The sequence below is a fragment of the Garra rufa genome, chromosome 3, assembly GCF_049309525.1.
Source record: "Garra rufa chromosome 3, GarRuf1.0, whole genome shotgun sequence".
NCBI lineage: Eukaryota > Metazoa > Chordata > Actinopteri > Cypriniformes > Cyprinidae > Garra > Garra rufa.
Genome location: NC_133363.1, coordinates 33,447,491 through 33,471,060, shown reverse-complemented (window position 1 = coordinate 33,471,060; position 23,570 = coordinate 33,447,491). Strand labels below are relative to the sequence as shown.

The 23,570-nt window shown below is 35.8% G+C and overlaps 2 protein-coding genes across 5 annotated transcripts; both read left to right on the top strand.

The window, feature by feature from the left end:
* The first annotated feature begins 368 nt into the window (after positions 1-368).
* On the top strand, positions 369-5,556 carry tmem208 (transmembrane protein 208). Of its 3 annotated transcripts, none has more exons than XM_073837184.1 (7): positions 369-446; positions 2,737-2,810; positions 2,946-3,041; positions 3,147-3,206; positions 4,141-4,277; positions 4,373-4,457; positions 4,552-5,556. In XM_073837184.1, exons 2-7 carry the CDS (start codon positions 2,805-2,807, stop codon positions 4,693-4,695), a joined length of 528 nt encoding a protein of 175 aa, XP_073693285.1. In that variant the 5' UTR covers positions 369-446; positions 2,737-2,804; the 3' UTR covers positions 4,696-5,556. The 3 variants fall into 3 exon arrangements, with proteins under 3 accessions (XP_073693285.1, XP_073693284.1, XP_073693286.1); XM_073837185.1 differs by lacking the exon at positions 369-446 and adding an exon at positions 2,621-2,663; XM_073837183.1 differs by lacking the exon at positions 369-446 and having other exon boundaries at positions 2,619-2,810.
* A 341-nt stretch (positions 5,557-5,897) lies between these two features.
* katnb1 (katanin p80 (WD repeat containing) subunit B 1) lies at positions 5,898-22,339 on the top strand. 2 transcript variants are annotated; one of them, XM_073835969.1, is made up of 19 exons: positions 5,898-6,053; positions 8,125-8,260; positions 8,372-8,502; positions 8,587-8,704; positions 9,680-9,780; positions 10,753-10,794; positions 11,173-11,256; positions 11,363-11,478; positions 11,606-11,677; positions 11,764-11,914; positions 12,186-12,370; positions 14,011-14,162; positions 14,262-14,380; positions 14,460-14,678; positions 15,114-15,263; positions 15,486-15,562; positions 15,651-15,725; positions 17,057-17,173; positions 21,877-22,339. In XM_073835969.1, the coding sequence occupies exons 2-19, from the start codon at positions 8,221-8,223 to the stop codon at positions 22,010-22,012; spliced, it is 2,085 nt and encodes a 694-aa protein (XP_073692070.1). In that variant the 5' UTR covers positions 5,898-6,053; positions 8,125-8,220; the 3' UTR covers positions 22,013-22,339. The 2 variants fall into 2 exon arrangements, with proteins under 2 accessions (XP_073692070.1, XP_073692071.1); XM_073835970.1 differs by lacking the exon at positions 5,898-6,053 and adding an exon at positions 6,121-6,244.
* The last annotated feature ends 1,231 nt before the right edge of the window (positions 22,340-23,570 follow it).

Here is a 23,570-nt window from a genome sequence, read left to right as displayed (position 1 = left end):
TAGCAGTAGTTTGTTTGGGCATGCACATGGGAAGGATTTGGCTCAACTTGAATGGATCTTCCATGATTGAGGCAATAATGTTTGAAATAGCTTGGTGGTACAAATATTGAAGGTCAATTGACTTTTCTGGAAGAGATATACAGATAAAAAAAAGAGATGTTTTCTAATCTTGAATTTTAAGATCAATTTTAAGATCATAAAAATGTCAATAATCAACCAGTGGACACTGAACATATGATTGCATAAATGAACTAAAGATATCACAGGTGAGGAGATTGTATATACCAACGTGGTTACTGATCTACTGGACAGCCCATCTGAACCTGCTACTTAACACAGACAGAGAACTGATACACATGCACACAAAACTCCTTCTTTAAACTCTGCTGAACTCTTTAAACTTTGTTGAACTGGAGTCGGGAAACACAGAGGAAATAGGTGAAAAGGTAAGTTATGATTAACAATTCATGTGACAAGGTAATGAAACTTCCACAGCCAAGGTCAATGTCAACATGTACTCTTGATAAAGCTGTTCCAATATTGGAATCTGAGGGTGCAAAAAAATCTAAATAATTGAGAAAATCACCTTTAAAGTTGTACAAATTAAGTTCTTAGCCATGCATATTACTAATCAAAAATTTTGATATATTTACAGTAAAATGTACAAAATTTCTTCATGGAACACGATCTTTACTTAAGATCCTAATGATTTTTGGCATTAAAAAAATATATATATATATATATATATTGACCCATACAATGTATTGTTTGCTATTGCTACAAATATACCCCGGTTACTTGGTCCAGGGTCACAAATGAACACTCATTTGTGATTGGTGCTTTCAATGTAGGCCCACTACACACATAATTCAGTACAAATTGTTTTTGGACTTTGCTATTAGGTTTTGTCTTATTAAGGGGAGAAGTTGGTCTTCAGCATGGGGACCTCAAAAACACTTCACTGAACTTAAGGCGAGACACTACAGGTGAATAGGGTAAAATTTTTAACTAGCAGATATCACCATGAAACTTTCCCAGTTGATTACCTACATTAAGATGAGAAAAAAATGTATTACAAAGTTTTTGTAATTTTATGTTTAAATATGCAAATTAGGCATTATCTAAGTAAATATGCGCTAATTTGCCTATATTTTAAAAAACGAAATCTCAGAATTGGATAAAGCCAGGTTCAAAATTCTTTTTTCATTGTGTTCACATATTAGATGGGAAAACAATTACAGAGGGATTTATGGATATCCACTTTTGTTATCCTGTAAATTAGAATATACTGTCAATAGCCTTAAAAAATGTATTTTCGCCATGTTTTTTGGAATAAAATGTTATATAAATCAGGCTAGGAATAATATATTTACAAATCCCTCTGTAATAGTCTTCATAATATAACTAGGTACAAGACTGGAAAGTTTGGTCTATATAGGTGCTACTGAAGTGGAGATTTCGGACTTGGAGTATGAGAGAAAAGTCATTTTGAGAAAATGGGCTTTAAAAATTTATATTGTAAAAATTCCACACATTTTTATATGAAAACATTGCTAACAAGCAAAACAACTGGCCAAGTAATTATTTATAACAATGTAAACTGAATAAAACAACATTGCCAAATAAGACCTTCAACTAACCACAGAGAACCACAAATACATGAACAAGCAGCCACTGTTGTGTAGAGTGCACTTTATTTATAGATTGGCTTATATCTAAACCACCCTGGGTTCCCATCAACAGCTTACGTTCAGATGCGCTTCCCGAGGGCATTTCACCATGTAATCCATTACTAATTTTCATTTTCCCCCTTGCAAGTGACAACTGCTGTACTCTTTTCGATGATTGACGCGAAGTTATTTTCATTCATTCACTCAAAAGATACCGCGGAAAGCTAAACCAAACAAGGAAGCGTCAAAGCATACCATGTGACGATTCTGATCACGTTGTCAGAAATTATCTTCAGCCAATGAGATTGCGCATTTAGAGTTAAATCCCCTCTTTTACTTTCACGATTGGTTGCTGATAAAAAGGAAATAACCATATTTGGATCTGACAGCATTGAACAGAAGAGAGAGAGCTTTCCAGCAGTGTACGTGATGACTGGGTACAGACAGAGATCGCGGAGCAGCATGTTGATTTAGAACGCCAACTTTTGTTGAATTTATGAGAAATCTACAGACGCAAACAGACAAAGTGCAGTAAAATAAAGACCTAAATGTGTATTTCGGACTTTTTTTCACCACAAGTCTAAAAGAAGACATGTTATTGAAGAGAAATATCCAAAAATCTCAAAATTGACCAATAAAAAAAAAACGACGTTTTTGCCTGCCGTGTCTCGCCTTAACTTACTGAATGATTTGAAAATGTAGATTTAATAATATCATATTAAGTTTTTTGTCTGAAATATGCACTCATTTCAAGAAGCTGTTTTAGGATAATTCGGCAAGAATTTAAAAACTGTATACACATTAGATCAGCTTACCTCAAAAACAACCCTTAGACTACGGTAAAATGTCAGTGACCTCTTGGATCAGGACAACATATATTCAACATATAGTCCTGTATATACATGAAATTAGCACGAGGTGGCGTCAAATCCAGTTTTTGCAGCTGTGACGCTTTTTCCAGGCGCCGGAAACGTGCTCCCGAACGCTGATGTGGTATATTGCATTGACATTATTTGGTAGTTGATACATTTTGAAGATTATTCTTTAAAAAAATCCGATCCGTTAGTTTTTTTTAGATGCCTAAGGAGAAAGGCGTTATTAGGTGAACGAGACGAGAAGGAGAACTCAGGGGAGATGGCGGTATGAGACAATGAAATATGATTCATAACTGTGTGCCTTTAAATGTATTCATGTAATAACTGTCTATTCTGACTGGCAAGATTGTAATTTTCTGTGTGTCAGTGCTGTCCTGCTAAGTAATATATCTCTCATTAGCCGAAAGGAAAAGTTGGAACCAAAGGCAAAAAACAAATCCATGAGGAAAACCAGGACACTCTGAAGTTCTATTGCAGAATCATCCTGGGAGCAAACGTAAGGCATGCATATGAGTTTCAATGTACCTTTTTAAATCCTAAGATTTTTTTAAAGAATAATTTGTAAGAATTAATGGATTGATTGGTGTTGTATTCTTTTCAGGCTATTTATGCAGCAGTCAATCTCTTGCTCTTTTACAACTCATCTACATTTTGGACATGGGTAAGTCAGAGTATGATGTGAATAAGAGCAAATGTATATTTTGTGTTTTTGCATTCATTGGTGTGTATGAGCAAATCTTCATTGTTGCATACAAATCTACTTGTGGCCATGGGTCCCTATTTATGTGAGGGGGCCCCAGTTCTAAAATGCATGAGGCAGCTCTATATTTGTATGTATAAAAACCCAATTTATACTGCAAAAAATGTATATTTACTTTGTATTACAATACCAGTCAAAAGTGTTTAAACAGTATGATTTTTTGCATTTATTTGATCCAAAATACAGCAAAAGCAGTAATATTGTGAAATATTTTTACTATTTAAAATAACTCTTTTCTATTTAAAGATATTTTAAAATGTTATTTATTTATGTGATCAAAGCCACATTTTCAGCATCATTACTCCAGTCTTTTTATTTAAGTAGATTTTTTTTTTCTCCAGGTTTACTTAATGAATAGAAAGATGCAAAAATCAGCATTTATCTGAAATAAAAAGCTTTTGTAACATTTATAATGTTAGAAAACATTTCTATTTCAGATAAATGCAACAATTAATCTAAACAAATTAACAATAATGTTTTTTTTTGACCAGCAAATCGGAATATTATATTTTTTCTGAAGGATCATGTGACTGGAGTAATGATACTAAAAATTCAGCTGAAAATCAACAGAAATCAGTTGTTTTAAATAGTAAAAATATTTTCACAATATTACTGCTTTTGCTGTACTTTGGATCAAATAAGAAAGCTTGGTGAGCAGAAGAGACTTCTTTAAAAAAACATTAAAAAAAAAAAAACGTTTGACTGATAGCGTATGTTACAATATTAATTTTTTTTCTACTTACCATAGTACAGTACTGTAAGGTATATTATTTATTTAAATAAACAAAAGAAATGATAAACATATTCACTTCTTTCTTTGTCTCTTTTGTACCAGTTCTTTCTACTATTCGCAATAGCGGTTTACATTGGCAGCTACAGATCTATGTCTGCAATGGCCAAAGCTGCATTTGCTGAAGATGGGAGCTTGCTGGATGGAGGAATTGACCTTAATATGGAACAAGGCATGGCAGAGTGAGTTGGATGTTTAATCTGTAGATTTTTTTCCCAGACAGTGATAAATACTCCTCATAACCATAACTGATTTTTGTTTACATATTGATATGCAGACACCTGAAGGATGTGATTCTTCTTACTGCCATTGTTCAGGTCCTCAGTTCTCTGTCATCCTACTTCTGGTACTTCTGGCTCTTGGTGAGACTGCGCAATTGCTCTGATTGTGATATCTTTGAGGTTTCACAATTCTATTTTTACTAAAGCCATATTTTTTACTCTCTCTTCACACCAGGCACCTGCAAGGGCTTTGCATCTACTGTGGGCCAACTTCCTGGGCCCCTGGTTTTCTGCTGATTCACAGGCAGCTCCTGAAGACAATGAGAAGAATGACAAGAAACAGAGGCGGCAAGAAAGACGACAAATGAAGAGATTCTAGACTTGTCCGTGTTTAATTTTTTACATTTATTATACAATTACAATGAACATGCAATCTAAATTATTCTGAGATATTTGATATGACAGGTTAGTCCGGACAATAGATGGGCATTGTAAAGTGTTTTTGACTTTCTCTCACTTGTCTTCAACTGCTCCGTCCTTTTCAGTCCTTTGGTTCCCTTCTCTCACTTTTTCTGTCTTAAAATCTCAAACTCAGGTGTGCCTCTGAGTGGGGCTTAACAGTTTTTTTTTTTAAATCATAAAGTGAGGTTAACTCACACAAAATGCCTTTGCTTACTGTAGTGAGCTGTCATATCATTAGTTGCAGTTGCTAATGAGTACTGCTCAACAGGTGCAGCTATATAACCCTCAGCAATTTAGACCTGAGGCTGTATGAGCTTCACCAACCACATGACATTTCACAGCACTTGTGTTCTGCTTTTAGAATTCCCTCTTTGGCCTTTCAGATATTGTTTTGATTGCTCAGTATGGGGAAATCATGTACTGATTCTGTGTCATTGACATGTGGCGTTCTGGTGAAGCTACAGATGCAGCCTGGTGCTGCCTTGAGGGAACGCAAAGTAGATAAAGATAAAAAATAATTGACCCTGTTGTTCTGGTTACATATTTTTAACAGTTCAAATGAAACTATATGGCTTCATGAAAAGTTGGTATCAAGAATAACTTTTAAATAAGAATAATTTTACAAGACCTCACAGTATTGACTGGCCCAATGTCAGTTTAACATTTCAATGGACTAAAGAAGATATAAACTGCATTTTGACAACCTGGTTAAAATAAGTTGCTTTAGATTAAATATATGGAGACCCAATGATTACAAATAAACTGTTATTAAATGATATTGATGGGTTTTTTTTATTTATTGATATAATTATTCCTCAATTACTGTTATTTTTTTCGGGCAGTGCTCCCAACATTGTTCATAGAGGCCATCCCAGTACATACTTTGAATGTAAAACACACTTGACTCAACTCAGCTTTTTAGTAGTGTATTTAAAGACCTGAAATAGATGATTACTTTTGAGTGTTTTCGGTCCTGATAGCCCCTAGTGCTGCACAATTTGGGTGTTTCCCTTGTTAGACCCTCTACTAAATGAGTTAAATGAAGGCTGCTGCTGCGGAGCCAGGATTGATTGAGAACAACTAAGGCAGACAGTTCCACTGCGCATGCGCATGATGAAATGCGCGCATGCGCATGATGAAATGCGCGCACTCCGGATCTTTTCTCGTCCTAAACTAATCTTTTTCTCATTAGTGCTGATCTGGTCTGTCTATCGACAGACTGCAGTCATGAGAGTCTCTATTTAACCCAGACTGACCGTCACCAGCACAAGGAAGGTAAGGAGAACTGTTGCTAAGCTACCGCTAGTTAGCAACCAATAGGAACCAACATGACAACAGCAAAATTCAAGTGTGTAAAGTGGGTCGATGTTTATCGTCCGATTGTTTTATCGTCAACTTTCATCTCATAAATATAGGCCATCGGTTTTTGGACTTTAACAGCGTCACACAACAGATAAGACAATCAGGTAAATGCAGGCTATTTGTTCACAATTCAGATGAGTTCGTTAACGTTAGCCACCTTGTGAAGCTAAGTTAGTGGAAAGTTAGCCAACAACAAGAAGTTCCAGTCTCTAACTTGCTACTATGTTTATCAGTAAGGCATTTAACGGAGTTCGAAAGAAATAAGGATGGAAAGTAGACTGATCGCCTACAAATGGGTCGTTTTCACATACAACTGCTAGCTATGGTACAGGCTCGCGTGGTAAAGTGACTTCAAGTGGATATGCCTCGATTTTTTTTTAATCTAGCACTAGTTTCGGACTTTATGTAAGTGGTAGAATTTGTGTGTGTGTGTGTGTGTGTGTGTGTGTGTGTGTGTGTAAGTGTTTTGTTAGACTAATAAGGTTAGGTTTCAGCCCCATGTGAAATATCACAGTTTGAAACGGCGATACCTGGCTGCTCTTTGTACATAAACCTTCCTTTTGACCGCGGTCTCACAATAAACATGATTTTATATCGAGTAACTGCTTTAACTGGTGTTGTATGAGCTCTAAAACACAATGTGTGTTTACTATTAAGGAAATAACATGACCCCCTTACCATGGACAAGAACAGACAAGGAAAAACCATTTACTCCGCCAATTTAAAAACATTACTGTCCACAAATTCCTCATTAGTCCAACATATAGGCACAAAAGCTTTGATACTCAACATGGTGCAATGCCACAGAACAAAACAAATATCAGTTAACCTCAAACTTTGACTAAATTGCAGAAATGTTGGTATTCAGGTGAAATTAAAAAGAACAGCCATTCATGATGTTTTACAATGTTTTCATGAGGGGGAAAAACAAACAAAAATGGTTGTTTACTTGTAAAAGCAAGTGAATTGGTTCAAAAATAACTCATTGGTGTCTTGTGTCTGTATTAAATAAATTTTGACCCGTATTAGACCTAATCTGAATGTATTTTATAAGCCAGTTATGATGGGGCAAGGACGAAGTGTCATGTGTTGAGGCTTTAAAAATGCTTTATGTATCTCTTATTCCTAAATTTTTGTTGTCATCATCAAGCACAGGCAATTGGGCATAATACAACTATAATCAAAACTTTATTAGCAGAACATACACTAGCAGTAAAAAGGTTTTTTTTAACAGTAAGTCGTTTTATTTTTAATGTCTCTTCTGCTCACCAAACCTGCATTTATTTGATCCGAAGTACAGCAAAACAGTAAAATATTGAATTATTTTTACTATTGTATTATTTTTACTATTGTATTATAACTGATTTATATTTGAATATATTGAAAATGTAATCTATTCCTGTGGTTTCAAAGCTGAATTTTTAGCATCACTACTGCAGTCACATGATCTTTTAGAAATCATTCTAATTCTTAATTCAAAACATTTATTATTGTTGAAAACATAATTTAGATTTTTTTTTTTGTCAGGTTTCTTTGATGAATAGAAAGTTCAGAAGAACAACATTTATCTGAAATATAATTTTTCTGTTACATTTATAAATGTCTTTATCATCAATTCCTAAACCGCAAATCAACACATCAGAAGTATTTATGAAGGATCGTGTGAGACTGAAGACTGGATTAATGATGCTGAGCTTTTAGTTATGAACACATGATTAAATTACATTTTACAATATATTCAAGTAGAAATCAGTCATTTTAATTCGTAAAAATATTTGCTGTATTTTGAATCAAATAAATGCAGGTTTCATGAGCAGAAGTGAAGTCTTTAAAAAAAAAATATATATATTAAAAACTCTTTGACTTGTAGTGTAAAAGTGGTTAAACTTCAGGAAACACCACTATGCCAAAAGGTGTCCCTTTTCGGAGTGATCATTATGTTCAGCATATTTACTCTGCTGTTTGTCTGTCTTATTTTTAACAGATGGCCAGAGAAGACAAATTAATACTGTTGCATCCCTAACATTTGTGTGTTGGTGAAATGAGCAGAGTGAGTTGACTCAATCACACGATCATCACAATGGCTCTCACCAACACCACTATAACATCATGGAAACTGCGTGAGTATAAACTCCCTGGTCATTAAACACAAGAATGTTTTAAATTTTGACTATTCTACGTTTGAAGTTGTGGTAAATGCGACTTGCTTTTATTTTGTCATATGTGTTCAGAGGAGATTGTGGCCCACTCCAGCAATGTGTCTTCACTGGTGTTGGGGAAATCGTCTGGTCGTTTGCTGGCCACTGGCGGCGAGGACTGCAGAGTCAATATCTGGGCTGTCAGCAAACCAAACTGCATTATGGTAAAACCCTCTTTGTTATTTGTGCATTTGAGTGAAGTAAGTGTTTCACAGCTGTTTGATGCAGTGTTTGTCTGTGTTCTGTAGAGTCTGACGGGCCACACCAGCCCTGTGGAGTGTATCCAGTTCAACAGTTCTGAAGAGCGTGTGGTGGCCGGTTCTCAGTCCGGCTCTCTTCGGCTTTGGGATTTGGAAGCTGCTAAAAGTATGTGGTTTGTGCTGCAGCTTTTGCACTTTGGCTAACGTATAACATCTACAATAAGATTCTCTTGTAACCAGCAACGAAAATGTGCCACTTAAAAGGATGGCTCACCCAGAAATAAAAAATTGTTATTAATTACTCGCATTCATGTAGTTCCAAACCTGAAAGACTTTTAGTCATCTTCAGAACACAAATTAAGGTATTTTTGATTAAATCCAAGAGCTTTCTGACCCTGCATAGATTGTAAGGACATCAATAAAATAGTATGTGACAGCAGTGGTTCAACCATGATTTTATGAAGCTACAAAAACTATTTAGCTTTTTTTGTGAGCAAAGAAGCAAAAATATCCATTTTATTCAACAATTTCTTCTCTTTATTTTCTAAAGATGAACTAAGGTCTTACAGGTTTGGACCAATATGAGGGTGAGTAATTAATGACAGAATTTTCATTTTTGGGGGAACTATCCCTTTAAGCTAATCTCCAAAATCAGGACAAATTAGCGTCCCACTTTATATTGGGTGTCTTTAACTACTGTGTACCCATGTCAAAAATAGTTTGGAAAGAAGCTTCAAAATTTAAAGTGGGTCTGTAAAATATTGTAATGGTCCTAAATATAGACTTCATTTTATTTATGGAAAAATTGTGTCTTTAGGGTTATAGGATGAAAAATGAGGCAGAAATTTCTTGATGTTTCAAGAGTCACCCTATCAATCTGAACTGATAAGTCATGGTTAAAAATGTGCCTGCCTACTTTTAAATTGATTTTCTATGCAAAAATAGATGTAGTGAAATGGCATTCCTCTTGCTTTCTGGGATGATTAAATGAACCTGTTGGTGGAAGAGGTCCCGTCGTGGTCCTTCCACTCTGATCCTTGAAGAAATGACAGGGGCCATCTGACCAGAAACACCTTGAGATGAACAAATTGTCCAGTGTAAGTTTATCTATAGCTGAATTTGTATTTGTTTTTTTTTTAAGTTCTGCGCACTTTGATGGGGCACAAAGCCAGTATCTGCAGTCTGGACTTCCACCCCATGGGAGAATACCTGGCATCTGGCTCTGTGGATAGCAATATTAAGGTGTGTTGGATGCATTTGCCTTGGAAGGTGTATAGAAAGTCAAGTTTCATAGAGTAATCAAAGAATTTGATTCCTACTCGGTTGAAGTCAAAAGTTTACATACACCTTGCAGAATCTGACAAATGTTGATTATTTCACCAAAATAAGAGGGATCATACAAAATGCATGTTGTTGAGTTTTGTTTGTCTTGAACAGTTAAACTGTTCTTTAGAAAATCTTTGGTTTTTCAACATTTGTGCATTTGAACCCTTTCCAACAATGACTGTATGATTTTGAGATGCGTCTTTTCACACTGAGGACAAATGAGGGACTCATGCAAATATTATAGAAGGTTCAAATGCTCATTGACGCTTCAGAAGGAAGTTCAATGCATTGAGCATAACTTTTTGAATGTGAAGATTAGAGTAAATTTAACATGTCTTGTCTTCTGGGAAACATGTAGCTTCTGAAGGGCAGTACTAAATGAAAAAATGTGATATTTAGGCGAAATAATAAAATTGTGCACATCTTCATTCTGTTCAAAAGTTTACGCCCCTGGCTCTTAATGCATTTTTCCTTCTAGAGCATTCTGTAGTAGTTGCATATGAGTCCCTCAGTGTGACAAGATTGATTTCAAATTAACAGTCATTGTTGGAAAGGATTTAAATGCACAAAAATGCTGAAAAACCAAGGAATTTGTCGGACCTGAGTGTATGTAAATTTTTGGACAGGGTCACTTTTAAAAAATTAAACTTTTCTCTTGTGGACTGTATGTAAACATGTTCTGTGGAATATCACATTCAGGTTGGTACTAAATGAAATATAACATGCATTTTGCATGTTACCTCTTATTTTAGTAAAAAAAAAAAACATTTTTCAGATTCTGCAAGGTGTATATAAACTTTTGACCGCAACTGTATTTGTTTTATTGAGATTTTGTGTGTAGTTCTGTAAAGATTAATTTTCTTGTCTTATTTATTTTTTCTTGTCAAGTTGTGGGATGTGCGAAGGAAAGGATGCGTGTTCAGATATAAGGCAAGTACAAGACTGATGTTGTGTTTGTGTGTATGTGTGTCTGTACAATCATAAGCCAGGCTAATCACCCCTAACTCTCAGTTGTGTCTGAGCACATGATTAATCTGTGGATTAGTGAGGTGCTCTCAATCTATCTTCCTGTACTGTTTTGTGCAATGGTGTGTCTTGTGTTGTAAGATTCCGATTGTAAGATTTATCCACTTTTGTTTTAAAACTCTGGATATCCATTTTGCATTTAAAAGGCATTAAATGCAAAACATGTTCTATTAAAGCACTTTAGTTCAGAAAGTGTCATTTATCTGGTACAGATGCATAAACTCCTAATGAACGTGATGATGACTGTGTGTGTGGTTAATATGAATAATATGTTCTTTACAGGGTCACACTCAGGCTGTGCGCTGTCTAGCCTTCAGTCCTGATGGGAAATGGCTGGCTTCAGCCAGTGATGACAGCACAGTAAAGGTAAGAGCTATGCTGCACCTCTCACTTTTGGAAATTGTCTTGCCGTGTTTTAGAAATGAGGAAGAAATAGCTTTTAATGTATACGCTCATTCTGCTTCTCGTCTAGCTGTGGGATCTGATAGCAGGCAAGATGATCACTGAATTCACATCACACACATCAGCAGTCAATGCTGTGCAGTTCCACCCCAACGAGTACCTGCTCGCTTCTGGGAGTGCAGATCGGTACTGAGTGTTTCTGTGTGTGAGGTTGTGTTTGTCTGTCTATAAATGAAGTGGATGAATTAAATGTGTTCAGTGCTGCTTTGTTGCCTCTGGCACCCTCTTTATGTGTTTTGTATATTTGCTGCAGGACTGTCAAGCTGTGGGACCTGGAGAAATTTAACATGATTGGATCGTCAGAGGGCGAGACGGGAGTTGTGAGGTAGTTATCAGTTTTTCAGTCTGGATATGTTTATTTTTCTCAGTTTGACCCCCTAGCTGAATTCTGTCCCTTTTCCTTTTTTGCAGGAGTATATTATTTAATCCTGATGGTAGCTGCTTGTACAGCGGCTCGGAGAACACACTACGAGTGTACGGCTGGGAGCCTGACCGCTGCTTTGATATAGTGCATGTAGGCTGGGGCAAAGTGTCTGACCTGGCCATCAGCAACAACCAAATGGTTTGTGTTTTTGTACATAGTCAGTCTTTTTTATTTTACATACAGATGTGAGTGGGTGCTGTAGTATTTTGTGAACTAGTGTTCCCCTTGCTTTCTGGGATGATTAAAAGAACCTGTTAGGTGGGAAAGGTCTCGGTGACCATTTCCACTCTGATCTCTGAAGAAATGTTCAGGGGCCATCTGACCAGAAACACTTTCTGAGAAACTCTTTTGCTGGAAAATGCTAAAAAGCATTTTAACAGTTTCTATCTGTCATCTGTCTCTTGAATAGATTGCAGTGTCCTACAGTCAAAACAATGTCAGCTGGTATGTTGTGGATCTCAGCCGAGTGAAAAAATCAGGATCTGTGATCCAAGGGCTGATTCAGGACAAGCCAATCCCAGCTCCCACATCTGCACTAGGAACAACACTACGACGGAATTACGAGCGACCCACTACATCCTGCACTGGACAAGAGTGAGATTTTTTTTTTTTTTATCTACCTTTGTCTCTTGCACGTACACCACATACACTATTTTTCAGCTCCATTCTATTCTCTTCCCGCTTGTCAACTGACAGTCACTTCAATCAAATCCAGTCACCAGGCTGTTCCTTTTAACTAAGGCAAACATGCCAGGAAAATTTACATTTCAAGACCTTTGGCTACAAAATGACCACTTTAGGTGTTAAAAGTAAATGATAGAAAAGCAAGATACAAAAGACTGAATGATGAACTGGATGACAAACAGAAAATTCTTCAGAGCGTTTAACCCCTGAAAGCATAAAAAACGTATGAATTTCTGCAGAGAAAAATATCAAAGTGCATTCATTGGGTAAAAAAAAAGTAGTAGTGTGTTTTATACTAAAAATGTCTGTGAACAAGTAAATAAAGCTTGCAAATGGATGGATCCACTCATTATAGGTCATGGAAATTCAGCTTTTAGGGAATTTTTCATCTGGCTTAGAGTGGGAACCCTGTATAAGAGGTATTTCACCCCAGAATTAACTGTCATTATTTACTCACTCATGTTGTCCTGAACCTGTGTTAATTTATTTCTTGTGCTGAACACAAAATATATTTTAAAGAATGTGGGTAACCAAACAGTAGCTGGTTCTTCAAAATAACTTCTGTTCATCAGAAGAAAGAAACTTAGTTTGATTTAAAACGACTTGTGAGTGAGAAACTGATAACAGAATATTCAATTTTGTCTTTAAAGTTAATATAACAAAAAGAAGAGAAAAATCACTCACTGCTCTTGACTGAAGAAAAGTAAATGTGACCCGTGCTGGCAAAATGAGTCGGAATAAGCTCATTTTAAAAGAGTTCTTTCTATTTTCCATTTAAAATGCCTTAAGTGATATGACTTGTCGGAATCGGATTGAAAAAAAAGTTTGATTGAAGGCGATAGAGGCTAAGTTAAAGCAAAATTACCAAGCAACTTTGCATATTTTCTTTTACAGTATTAAACAATACACAATATAGATATTTTTATTTTATCTTTATTATAAATGAGAACAAGGATGCAAAAATTAGTAGTTAAATCAAGAGCAGTGAGTGATTTGGTCTTTTCTTATTATAGACCTGTCAATGTTAACCAAAAATGATGTACTCTACTTGCACAAATGTAATTCTTTTTTTTTGGTGTGCACACTATTAGAATGTCACTTCTGAATAAGAACAGCAATGTGGTTTTACACTCCCTTAAACTTAAATGCAGTAAAGGGATGGTTCATCCAAAAGTTAAAATTCATTAATTAAACTCATTAATTACTCACCCTCATTTCATGCCAAACCAGTTAGACTATCGTTCTTCAAGACACACAGATATTTCTGATGAAATCCGAGAGCTTTCTGACCCTACATAGATGGCAACACAACTGACACGTTCAAGGCCCAGAAAGTGTGCAAAGAATCCAAAAAACAACTATATTCAAAATGAATCTCTTCTGTAAGCTTTTTTGAACATTATCTCTTTTCAAATAAAAAAATCTTACCAACCCCAAACTTTTGGATGGTATATCTCTGTCTTAATTGTGCAAAAACGATCTTATGAAAAGGTTTGTCTGGTATATTTTCAAATGCATTTAAGGATGCTGATCTTCTGTGCTTTGTGTAGGATGAAGCAGAGTTCAGAGGCAGATCGCCGGAGTCCAGAAGGAGAGAGGAGAAGTCCTAGCAGTGAGGATGAGAAAGAAGACAAGGAGAGCAGTGCAGAAATCACCAATCCAGAAGATTATAAAGAGATCTTTCAGCCACGCAGTGTCATCTGTGAGTTCTAGTTGCACAAAATAGCCAACTTTCACATGCTGCTTCACATGTGCCATTGTATATAATCTCTTGTTTTTCTCCCCATTCTCTTTCATGCAGCACGAACGCCACCTAAAAGAACAGAACCTTTCCCAGCACCCCTAGAGCACTCTTTCTCAGAGAGTTTACTAGAGAAACCTGGCCCAGCAGTTAAGATTGTAACACCAGTAATAGACAGGGTAGGTTTTCCACTTCTTAAATTTCTCTTGATAAAGTCATAATCATTGGCTGATTCGTTTATGATGGTTGTGTTTTCAGGCAGGACATTTGAAAGGTCCCATTATCTCCTCTACTCCAGTACAAAGAGTTGAACCAACTGTGATTGCTGCTGCTCCCCGTCCAGTAGCTGTGGTGACCACATCAGTGAGCTCTCCCTCTCGTCCTGTGGTAACTACCACCAAACCTAAACCTTTCACAGGAATCATCCTCTCAACACGCAACGAGCCAATTGGCCTCCATGCTGGGGACTTCCTTTCTGTGAGTTCAATGGATATTTAACATTACTGTCTAGCCCTATTGTTTCCTTAAAATGATTCACTTTTGTTTTATGCTGCGTTCATGTCATGTCTGAATTGCTGTAATTATTAGATAGAGATTCTTGGAGCTGCTGGAGCTGTTCTTGTCCTTTTGATAATTTTCTGTTTCTATGGTAATGTTCATAACCCTAAATGGATCCATGAGTGGCTTTGTTGATAGCAAAATACTTCATCACCAATTAATCTCATACAAAATGCTAAAGTAAAAAGAGTGCGCTAGTATATACAGAGCCTGTTCTTTATGCCTTATTTACTCCTAAATGGTGCATTTTGTACCTTAAGAGTACATATTGCCCTTTCAAACAGTATTGTCCGCTTTTGTACCAGTATGTAAAATGCTGAGTGATTCTTTTGAATATTGTCTCTGTTTTAAAAGCATGCAAGAAACGCTAAAGCCGGCATGATGGGAGACGAAGAGGCATTAGCACAGATAAGGAAAGGGCATGACACCATGTGCGTAATGCTGACCAGTCGATATAAAAACCTGGACACAGTACGCTCCGTCTGGGCCAGTGGTGATGTCAAGGTAAATGCAACAGCACTCAAGCTGATGAGCTTTGATAAATTGTGGGACGGACAGATCGTAATGAGAGATCTGTTACTGGCTGATGGATACATTTACTGTTACACATCGAAAATGTATTTCTAATGTAATCTAGTAAATGCTGTAATGGGCTATTATTGAAAGCAGCAGTACACTAAAAGCAGCGTTTGCGTTTTCGTTTTCTTTTTCTTTCATGTTGCCCAGACTTCCCTGGATTCAGCTGTATCTATGAATGATCTTTCTATTGTGGTGGACATCCTTAACATAATCAACCTCAAACCGTAAGCACCCACACACATTACCGCTCCCCTCTTATGTCCCGGCATAATTTTAGCAGATGTTATAGTAATAGAAATTATTCTCTTTCAGATCGCTGTGGAAACTGGACCTCTGCACTTCCATCTTGCCACAGATTGAGGAATTGCTACAGAGCAAATATGAAAGGTGACTTATTAAATCATCTCGAAAGTGATTGACTGTTATGGGTTTTAACACCTTTAGGACCCTATATTTACAGTTGAGGTCAAAACATTTTGCAAATTCTGCGAGGTGTATGCATGCAAACTTATTTTATCAAAATAAGAGGAATCATGCAAAATGTGCATGTGTTTTTTATTTATTTTTTTTTATTTAGTACTGACCTGAATAAGATATTTCACAATGTTTACGTAGTCCAAAAGAGTTCAAATTGTTTTTAAAATTTAAAGATCAGGGTAAATTTCACTTTTGTTTTCTGGAAAACATGAAAGCATCTTCTGTAGATTCTGAAGGGCAGTACTAAATGGGGGAAAAAATATGATATTTAGGCAAAATTTGAAAAAAAGTACACAAAGTTTACACCCCTGGCTCTTAATGTATTGTTTCCTTCTGGCGCATCGGTGAGCATTTGAATGCTCGGAGAGCCTTCTGTAATAGTTGCATATGAGTCCCTCAGTTAACCTTGGTGTGAAAAGATTGATCTCAAAATCATACCGTCATTTTTGGAAAAGCTTCAAATACATGCATGCTGAAAAACCAAAGAATTTGTGGGACTTGAAGGATTTTTTTGAAGAACAGAGAGCAGTTTAACTGTTCAGGACAAACAAGGGACTCTTGAACAACTATCACTAAACAAACAAACCAAAAAAAAACATCTGTGGATCATTTAGGTAACAACACAGTATTAAGAATCAAGTGTATGTAAACTTTTGAACAGGGTCATCACTTATAAATTCAGAAATATCTTATTCAGGTCAATACTTACAAAAGGCATGTGTTTTTTTTTTTTTTTTTTTTTTTTTTATGATCCTCTTATTTTTGTAAAATTAACATTTTGAAGTTTCTGCAAGGTACATCTAAACTTTTGACCTCAACTGTATACATCTACAAGTTATGTGTATATAAATATTACATATACACTTATAATTTTACAGTAGCTTACAATATTTTTACTAAACTGTTTCATTAGGCTACTTTTTACTATTGCAACATTTAAATGGAATTTGTTCCGTCACACATTGGTGAAATATTGGGCGTATTTTATTTAAATGTATGATTCATGCTAACACTAGAATCAGGTGAGCATTATGTCTCTTGTGCAGCTCATGAGGAGCACTTGACTGGCTGTTAATTTCCTGCTCATGAAAAGCATTTTAGATCAGTTGCTAAGAGTCTATTTTGATTGCTTAGGCAACAGTACGTTTATTGAAGTAAACTGCAAGCAAGATTACAAGGTTTTGAGATGACCATCTTATCAACAAAATCGTTTACAGACATATTTCCCTTTCCTTCTACAGTTATGTACAGACTGGTTGTATGTCTTTAAAGCTGATTTTGAAGCGTTTTTGGCCACTAATCTCGGACACGCTTACTGCTCCTCCGTCTGTTGGAGTGGACATTACTCGAGAGGAGAGGTTGGTACCTAGCAAACATGTTTTAGAGCTTAATTCTCTGTGTTAGTCATGGTTATCATTCGATTTCTTTACCTTCCCTGTCTAAAGCAGCATGACTTTTTATACAAGAACTTAAACCATGCACTTTTATTTAATGTTCGCTGTGCTCGCTGATCTACTGATGATTTTCAGTTTAGTCAAATATGACTAACACATTCTGCCCATGGCTAACAACGTAACCAAACAAGTTTAATTAAAGGATTAGTTCACTTATAGAATTCAAATTTCCAGATACTCCACTCACACCCATGTGATCCAAGATGTTAATTTCTTAATGTCACCAGTTGAAAAGAAATAAAGGTTTTTGAGGAAAACATTCCACGATTTTTCTCCATATAGTGGACTTCAATGGGGATCAGCAGGTTGAAGGCCCAAAACTGCAGTTTCAATGTAGCTTCAAAGGGCTCTACACGATCCTAACCAAGGAATAAGAGTCTTATCTAGCGAAACGATTGCTCGTTTTCTTAAAAAAAAAAAAAAAATTATTTTTAACCACAAATGCTTTCCTTGCACTAGCTCTGCATAATGTCTTTGCCTTATGTAATCACATTGGAGAGGTTCTGTGTAACCCAGTTTAAGAAGGTACAGTAGGGCGTAACTCCATCTCGTTTCTTCTCCGTTTTACAAATCGTTTTACTTTTTTGTAAAGGGCGTTTTACTTTCTTTGCACATTTGCTTTTGTAAACACTGGGTTGTTACTTTCACCTGTGTTGCGCATGAGGGCAAGTTAGTGCAAGGTGAGAATTTTAGTGTGTCTGTCTGTGTGTCTCCTTGTTTTTATATCCTGGTGGAGACCTAAACCTGAATACACACAGACTGGTGAGGACCTGTGTCACTGTGGGGACCTAAATTGCGGTCCCCATGGGGAAACAAGCTTATAAATTGTGCAGAATGAGTCGTCGTCTTCTTCTTCCTCTTCTTCTTCTTCTTCCTCCTCTTCCTCCTCCAAAATGCAGAAAGTTCCCTCTAAGGGTTAGGGGTAGGTTAAGGGGATAGAAAATACAGTGTGGACAGTATACAGTGTGTGTGTAAAAAATAAAGTTTAATACACTATAGTTTTCTAATGAACAGGTTTAACTACTTTAGTAATTTCCATGAGTACAACGGCCATTTCACACCGCAAGCGTGAGCAGTGCGTATTTTTTTTTCGGCGCCCATGTTAACAAATGAGTGCATTCACACCGGCAGCAGGATCAGCGCGTGAGCGTCAAGCAGGAGCGTCGCGTGAGCAGCGCTGAAGCGATGGTTTCGGCGCCGAGTCTATTTTTGCTGCGCTGCTCATGCTCAAATAAAGGGACAGTACACTTTTGATGGCCAAAATAAATATGATTTCACACAAAAGTTTTATAAAATGCATGGAACAAGCTTAAAATGCACACATAATACGCATGTCTAGTGAGTTTAACAAGAATTGTAATCAAAAGGAAAAAAAATCCAAAACATGTAGGCCTAGGCTACAGAAGATATAAATGTGTTTTAATTGTTCAGTTTGGGTGCAAGGCAAGCATGGTGTATTTAAAAAAAAAAAAAAAAAAAAAAAGAAAAAAAAAAGCCAGAAACTTACTAAATGTTTTACGGCAGATTATTATTTATTTATTTTGCATCAAGAAAAAGCTGCTTTGAGTCTTGGATTGTATAAAGTACTATATAAATAAAGGTAAAATACAATAATAAAAAAAAATAAAAATAAAAAAAATAATAATAAATGAAAAATGTAAAAAAAAAAAAAATACACGTAGGCTCTAGCGCTACCCATATTTTACCTCATTCATGTGCAGCTTTATGATTAGGGGAGCACAACGTAACACTATTTTCATTTCTCAGTTTGTGTAAATGTTTGTCTAGTACAAATGTCGCTTTGTTTCATAATTACAGTGTATACGTATTTTTTGTTATTTACCTCAAAAGAAGGGAAGTGAAGTGTGACAACATGCCAAGCTGGTGGGATACAATGTAACACGTGAGGAGCACATTGTAACATCACCAAATGACAGCTTAAAATGTTATGATCAAATGAAAAAAATATACATGACAAACTTAAATATTTGGTAAAATAAATATTAATATTATTTGGTAAAATAAAATTATTAACTTTCTCAAATAAAATAATGCCATAAATATATATATATATATATATATTTATTTATTAGGGCTGAGTATTGTGACCAATTCGGCGATTCGATTCTTACTTTTATTGTTTCGATTTCGATTCGATATCGATTAACTATCAATATTTCATTTAAAATGTTAGTTTTGTAGACATGGGATCCATATTTTGATATAAATGCTGGTAACTGAATCTCTCCTACTTAAGTTTATTACTGAAATACACATCTACATTAATAATAGGGTGCACACAGTTATTTTAAACAACTTTTATTTTAAATGAACACTGTAACAAGAAGTCATAAATATGTGCATCCATTGTACACCATGTAAACAAACTGCAAAAAGCACATTACTGTAAAAAATAAAGACTAAATGTGCAACAGTGAAATCTATTAAGAATTTCAAACATGTTTAAGAAATAAAACATTTTTCTAAATTCAAAACGTTCAAAACAGGCCAATCATAATACAAAACATTCTAACTGTCCATAAAACAGTTCTTAACTACAGCCTAATCATTTTTGATCACCAGATTTTCTGCAAAAAAAAGCAGCTGATGGTGACACCTTCAGGACGAGAGGTGAATATTCATATCCTCTTACGTGAAGCACGAGCATTAAGAATCAATTCGGGGATTTCCCAAATCGATATCGTTGCGTTAAACTGAAGATCGATTCAAATCGGATTACCGATTTTAAAATTTTCAATTAAAATTTTTTACCCAGCTCATATATTCATATATATATATATATATATATATATATATATATATATATATAATTATATGAGTTTGACAATGAACACATCGCAACCATGCGTGTTACGACCCTAATCGCAACACACAGCTGTACAGTATAGTTCAAAATAATGTGCGCAAATAGATGAAACATTCAGAAAAACGCTCCACACACAGTTCTCATAGAACACAAGACATAAAAACGAGCCAAAATGCTTTGTTTGTGGCCCGCGCTCCCCTATATGCTTTATGATTCCACCAATAATTATTGGGTTGAAGCTGCTTCAGCAGTTACATTTATCAATTTCATATTTACCTCATATTTACCAGTTTCATAGAAAAAAGCTGATTACTAAATGCTTTGGAGCAGCTGCATGCACGCTCTACAAATGCTTCCAGTGTGAATACTCTTGCGAGTCTGCAGCTGTAGTAACGCTGGTTTTCTAGGTAATTGTGCAGCAACAGTTTGGACACAACTCCTTTTTTTTTTTTTCAATGATTTGTATGTGAGGGTACAGTCATTTTAGACCCTTTCACAACTGGTGCAACAGAGATGGAAATGCAATTTATAAATGCATGAATTGTTTCCATCTTTGTTGCCACAGTTTTGAAAGTACCTTTTTATGTTCTAAAGAAGGGGTGTCCCAATACTTTTGTTCATAGTGTATGTACAAGTCATTGGTGTGACTATATGCAGACCTTGAGCCGAAATCTCATCACCAAACACCAGTTCAGTCGGGATTAGGACTTGGCTTTCTGCAGACTAGTTCTTCCACACTGACTGAATCAATCATTTCTCTATATGAACCTTGCTATATACACAGAGGCATTGTCATGTTAAAGGAGAAGTCCGGTGTGATATTGACCTAAAGTGTATTGAATCATGATACCGAGTGTGAACGTACCTTGCATATCTCATCTCGGTTTGTGTCCTGCAGTCCGAAATCTGGGGTTAGTTAGCCGATGCTAAAAACAGGTTGTCAATGAGAGTGAATGGGGCATCGGAGTAGCCATGTAAATAAGTTGATAACCTGATAAGTTCCTTCCTGCTCGTCACTCGACTTATCGTGACTAAATTCAAGATGGCGGCGGCCGGTAAATTTCTTCCAGGTACTGTCTGTATAAATCTTCTTGTAAATAAACTACCGGTGCTTTTTCTGAGTTCTCAATGTCTCGTGATTCAATACACTTTAGGTCAATATCACACCGGACTTCTCCTTTAAAATAAAAAATGGTCCTGTCCAAACTGTTGCTACAAAATTAGAGGTACACAATTCCCTAGAATATAATTACATGCTTAAACATTAAGATTTGTACTCATGGAAATTACTAAAGTAGTCCTTTTCATTAGAAGGGGGTGTCCCAATACTTTTGGCAGTATATTGTGTATATAGAAAATGACCTATTGGTTTGCTAGATATGGCCCTTAAGGCCGTTGTTATCTGGATACACCAAGCCAACTTTAAAGACCCAAATCATGTAGAGCTGCATTGAAACTGCAATTTTGACCTTCAACCCGTTGGCCACCATTGAAGTCCAATACATGGAGAGAAATCTTGGAATGTTTTCCTCAAAAACCCTCATTCTTTTTGACTGAAGAAAGAAAGACATGAACATCTTGGATGACATGGGAGGTGAGAAAATTATCAGGAAATTTTTATTCTAGAAGTGAACTAATTCTTTAAAGCAAATGTCAAAGTAAAATTTTGCTTTTTAACAAGCCAATAGCTGCTAAATGGTAAATTATTATTGTAGAGCCCCACAGTCTAAGCAGATAGGGTTGTTTTTGTTGTTGTTGTAATGTGTTTGTTGTTTTTCAGGCATCAGAAATGTAAAGCTTGCTATAAGCAGCTGAAGAACCTCAGTAATGTAGTGAAGAACCGAGCTGAGCAGGTTGGGCGTCATGGCAGCACTTTCAAAGAGCTACAACTACTTATGGCTCCATTGGACTACTGAGACACACACACACACACACACACACTCACTCCTCAATCTCCAAACACAAAGCTCAGTCATAAAGAGACAAAATGCTGAGTTTCATGGCTGAACTTGAATGGACTTTTCACCAAGCACTTACACAAGTGTGTGTGTGCTCACACACAACAAGCACACTTTGGAGTAAAGTATTTATATAGGCTTCTGGTGGTTATTTTCCTAGTGGCTAAACTTTTTGGTTTCTTTGTCTTTTTCTTTTCTTTTTATTTTCTTGGAAATGCACAACTTGTTTTTGTAAACTCTGTCAACAATAAAGATGAACTTTCAGATGAAAGTTCACGAACTTTGTTCAGTAGTCTTGTGAAAAAGAAAAAAAAAAAAAAAAAAAGCTTGGTGGGCTTCATTTCATTTATAAATTTACCCTGAAAGTCAATCGTCTACAACTGCAAAAGCAACACGCTACAGACATTTACACTTTTTTTTTTCAATAGGAATCTACTTAAAAAAAAAAAATAGTATGAAGACAAAATGTGCTTATTTTTAAATTTGCCACATTGACCAACTGATGACTGCTTGGTTTGAGAGTGGCTTTTGTATAAGTGATTCTTGATGTATCGCTGCATTATTAAAGTATTTAATGTATTTGCATGAACACTACAATAAATGCAACATGTTTCCACACCTAAGCACATACTGTATTAGAACGTTTAAAAAGTAATGAACTGCAAGGTGTTAGAGGCTCAAATGTCTCAAATTCTTTATATGCTGCAGTGAAAACTAAGGCTTTAAAGGTTTTTAGATGATGCAGACTTTTGAGGTCATGCTTTTAAAACTGAGTACAGCCAGTTTTACCTTTTACATTGGAGCCTCGTACATTGAAGTGGAATTCAGTGTTGTAATTGTTGGAAAGCTGTCTGCCCTTTTCACAGAATTTCGAACCTGCTCACCAGTCTTACATACTGCCAGAACAGACATTTGTGGGAAAGACACAGAAGCTTTTTGCCTTTACACTACAGTCAGAAGTTTTCAAAGAATTCTCTTCTGCTCAAGCCTGCATTTAATTGTTACAAAATGCAGCAAAAGCAGTAATGTTCAATATTTTTATTTTAAAATAACTGCTTCCTATTTGAATATATTTTAAATGTAAGTTTTTTTCTGTGCTAAAAGCTTTCTTCAAAGTCTTCAGTATCACATAATCAGATTTGTGTGGTATCATATTAGCAAAAAACCTAATACTGATGTCCTGTTTGCCTTGAGATAGAAAACAAGTGCAAAATACATTTGAACATGTTGTGAGGCCTATTAAACAATCTAAAGACAGTCTTCTGAATCTCCAAAGTTTGAATTAAAGCACAAGGCTGCTTGTAAATAATTCTGTTTCATATTCATCCACTATCATCCTGTTCTGTGCTGAATGCTTTATGTGCAGAGAGCTTTGCTTACTCAACAAGCTTCATAATAAAAATGCAAGGACAATGTTTTAGTGCAGATAGTTGATCTTGTAATTTTTTTTTAACTCTTACACCTTATGGTCATTACACGTAAGCTTCATAATACAGACATGGGTAGAAAAATATAC